At 32.1% G+C, this 4,365-nt stretch overlaps 1 protein-coding gene across 1 annotated transcript in view; it reads right to left on the reverse strand.

Annotated features, from left to right (window-relative positions):
• Window positions 1-1,943: 1,943 nt before the first annotated feature.
• The window catches only part of LOC117173865 (radial spoke head protein 4 homolog A), a 17,216-nt gene continuing 14,794 nt past the window's right edge, over window positions 1,944-4,365 (reverse strand). The window contains exons 8-10 of the mRNA XM_033362512.1: window positions 3,376-3,605; window positions 2,165-2,355; window positions 1,944-2,041 (exon numbers count right to left, since the gene is read on the reverse strand). Of these exons, the coding sequence (XP_033218403.1) occupies window positions 1,944-2,041; window positions 2,165-2,355; window positions 3,376-3,605 (519 nt within the window). The remainder of the gene's footprint in view (window positions 2,042-2,164; window positions 2,356-3,375; window positions 3,606-4,365) is intronic.

The raw sequence follows: 4,365 nt of genomic DNA on the forward strand, positions 1-4,365 counted from the left end.
AGGGAGCTCTTCTTAATATTTTGACACCAAAATCATGTCGATACACCTTACCGACTGCGAGTAAAGCCACCCACGCTTTAACTTGACAGACTGTACAAAAACCAACGCTTTTCTTCTCTTGACTTTTTTTCGTATCATGCGTTGTTTGACTTAAAATGTTCATTTTAGTTTGTTTTTTTGTATTTTGAAAATGCTATAACTCTGGTAATTTTCTTTTCATAGAAAAAAGTCATAGGGATAAATTGTTTGAGTTCCTGAATACTATGAACAACCTTACATACAATTTTAAAACCTTGAAAAACTGTGGATTCAAAAATATTTGGCACGATCAAATTTGGAATTTTCAAGTTTTCGACCAAATTACAAAAGTCATCATAATCCTGTAGAGCTTCCAAAAAAACAAAGTTTTTCTTCTCTCGAGTTTTTTTTCGTATTATGCGTTGTTTGGCTTAAAATGTTTATTTTAGTTTTTTTTTGTTTTGATTTTGATAATGCTATAACTCTGGTAATTTTTGATTTTTCGGAAAAATTCATGGGAACAAATTTTTTAACTTTTTGAATACTATGAATAAACGTACAGAGAATTTTTTAATTTTGAAAAAAGTGGTCTCAAAAACATTCAAAATGTGCCCAATTTTTGAATTTTGCATACAAAATATCTAGTTTACGAACTTGACCTTAAGTTTAGGACACTAAACAAGTGTACAAAAGGGAAATCTAATAGGTTAATTTTTTTTAAAGTCTTCGTGTTCACAGACAGACACACAAACATATATATAGATGCATACATACAGAAATGCATACAGACAGGCCGATTCTTTCGTAAAAACCGGTTTTTCGGATTGTGGGGATCTCAAAACGTGGTCATTTGACAAAAACTAGGGGGGGGGGGGTCACATTTTAGACAAATCTTATACCTTTTTTGAGGAGAATGTAAAAATACGACATCTGGTGTGTTTTCTCAGATTAGGAATACTACTGAAAACTGGCAAATTATGTAGCTTTATTAAATTTATTTATGAAAATAAAAATTCTTATTTAATAAAGAATTATTACTTCAGAGGACCTTTCGCAGGATATTTTCCGTCGCACTTAAAGAAAAGACACAATATAATTATTGAATAATAGACATGTGCTTTTTAAATAAAATTTTCTTTAAAGAACATTAATTATTGTTTATTTCCATCTAGTCTTCAATACTGGACGTAAATTTTACAGAGTTCCTGAACTGATTATTATTATTTTACAATAAATATCAACATTTTTAACAAAATGCAGGTCATGCAAGAAAACTGTTTTTTATTTTCATTGTTAAATGGAAAAGGTTTCAAAGCGTTTTCTAACTACTTTTTTCAAACGATCTATGCGAATTTCAATAAATTTTAAGTTTTTTGTTTTTAATGGGATAGCGCATCAATATCCCTTTTGGTGGCATAAAATCATTTTTGTCAATAAAGTAAAATAGCACTCTATTCCCCACCATCGAAAAAAAACTATTAACCCTTTTTCAAGATTTTTTTTCTTTAAAAAAATTCACCGCCATTTTTTAAATTCAGAAAATATTTTTATTTTCTTGCTTTATTGTATATAAATCTAGCCGCAGTTTTACGTCAATCTATAGGCTTTTGTATTATTTTATTCAAAAAAAAAAACTAATTCGGAAGCGAACAGATACATTTTCACGTACCTAAGTGTGTCTTTTTACAAAATCACGCCCAATTGCAAGTGAAATCAGTCTAAAGAAAAAAAAATTTCGAGGATCTAACAGAAAAATTCTGAAATAATTTAAATGTAAAGTTATCGACCACAATTACGATTAAACGTGTTGTATTCACGTATACTATATGAAACTTCTTTATTTACTTCAAAAAATTATACTACCAATCAAAAATTAAAATAGAAATAAATTCTTTGCTTTTCCGCAAAGGTAGAGATAATTATTTTTAATCATCTTCCTCATCATCATCATCGTCATCATCATCATCATCATCATCATCACCTTCGTCCTCTTCTTCTGTTTCTCCCTCTTGTTCATCTTCTCCTGCAGCAAAAAGAAATAGTGAGTTGATATTTTAAAGTTAATAATAAGTCCCTACAATTTCTGAAATAATTTTCTTGCGGTGTCCATAGTACAATAGATTTTAGAATAAAAAGAAAATCTCACCTAAAATTTCTTTAGGAGGTGGTGGTAAATGCGCGATGCGATAAGCTTCCTCCTCTTCAAAAGATGGATCTGAAATTTCCATCACCTCTGGTCCAATTTTGTATTGATCTTGCACTTGTGGCATGGAAGGTGGAGAATAATTGTATGCAAAGTATTTATATCCCCAGCCAATGTACAAGTTAGCGAATCTCCTTTGAACAGAAGAATTTTTACAAACTTTATTAAACACGAAATTCCAAAGTTTTTCTTAACTCAGCTTCAATCAGATAGAATTATTATATAAATATCTGTCGGTCATTTATAAATAAACTTTCATCCGTTTGAAATGGATAAATATAAATGAATCCGGTAGAATTCGAAGAAATAGGAAATGTGGTTGTACATCTGGAATTTCGATCTGTCAATATATAGAAATTTAATTCACTGCTTGTGAATCTGAGAAATAGAGTATTATGTGGCAACTCTTATAGCGAAGACAAGTGAACAATATTTAGGACGCTTCCTAGGGCTTGAGTTTTAGTCCATGTATTACAAATGACTTTTTCTCCTACAATTATGAATTTTTTGAAGACATATTTTAACTACATAAACTAAAGGGCTAATTACAATCTCTCACAGTGGTGTTTTTCGGAAAATAGCCTTGTTTGTTATTGCTGTTTTTTTTTTTTTTTTTTTTTTTGATTAATTGAGAAAATGATGCATTTTATGATCCCCGGGAGAAGCAAACCGCCACCTTGAGTGTACCCGTGAATGAATGAACCCTATTTCTCCCAAATCTTAGGACCTAAACAGACCCCGATTTCGCTTGAACTTTGGAGCCAGCTGGACTCGGATAGGGCAATAGCGCACGATTTCTCGGATATTTTTACCAGCACATGTATTTTAAATTCGTGTCGATTGGTTTGGATAAAATTCGTTCTAGCAGCTTTCGGATTCAGTTAACAGAACAATAAATCATTTTGTTAAAAAATTTGTATCCATAATATCTTTTTGGCAGTCCTACTTTTACTATTATCAAGTATCTTACATTTTTTTAAGTTTGAAATAGAATGATTTTTATTCTTGCTTTATCCGTATGTTGTTGCTAATCGATTAGTGCATTGATAATCTTTCACCCTAATGATTTTTACCGAAAATGATCACGAACGCCACTAAATACGTGATAAATAATTGAAATAATATAAAAAATTGACTTTTTGAAATATAAATACCTTCCCGATGCAAAAGCAAACGCTCCTGGCCAGATATTTGATCGAACAATAGCAATCGAAGTTTCTGTTTGAACTCGAGAGGACTGTCTGGCAGTCCAGGGCACTATTGAGTCCAAAGTGGCATCTTCTGACAAAGGAGTGAGCAAGGGTGGACCCACTTCTCTTTCTATAGTTGTCGTCTCTTTTTCCTCCACTTCTTCCTCCTCTTCTTCCTCTTCAACTTCTTCGCCCTATGAAAATACATTTATTTAGTTCGCAAATATTGCAGCTTTCAGAAAAAATTGTAATTTTTTCACTTATGGGCTTAACACTGATGTGTCATAGATCACACAAAAATACGCTAACTCACTGAAAATAACATAGTATAATCCATACTCTTAATTCTAACCACATCCAACAAGTAAAGCCGATCACCTGGGTTCAGAAGTATCCAAGGTCATTCGTTCCATCCTTTTCTCATATTCTTCATCACACATTTCTTATAAAATATTTTTCGCCACATTTTCCTGTCCTGGTATACAACTTTAGCTTCCTTTATCTCTATACATTTCCTCAAAGAAGCTATTGTGTTTCTATGACTGTTTATATCTTTTCGACTTCGGGTTTCATTCACACTATTCTTTCCTCGGTCTGCCTCTGGGTACGCTGCCAATTACTTTAATTAAATATACTTGTTTCGCCAGTCGTTTTTCTTTTATTTTGTCAACATTTCCAAACCTATATCAGAAATTTCTTTCACTCTTGCAAAACAGTTTATCTTTACACCACATTATTTGTGAATCTGCTCATAACTGACGTTATCCGTTAGTGTTTTACTGGACAGATTGCACAGGAATTAAATGCTGACCACATTAAACTTATTGCTGTTCTTTTTTTATAGGTCCAGTTCTCGCTACCGTACAACATTTTGAGTGCGAGAAATAAATCACACCAAACTCTCGCTTTCAGTCAAGTGTCGAGGTTTATCTTCAAATCGCCTTGGTTTGATTT

The sequence above is a fragment of the Belonocnema kinseyi genome, chromosome 5, assembly GCF_010883055.1.
Source record: "Belonocnema kinseyi isolate 2016_QV_RU_SX_M_011 chromosome 5, B_treatae_v1, whole genome shotgun sequence".
Taxonomy (NCBI): Eukaryota; Metazoa; Arthropoda; class Insecta; order Hymenoptera; family Cynipidae; genus Belonocnema; species Belonocnema kinseyi.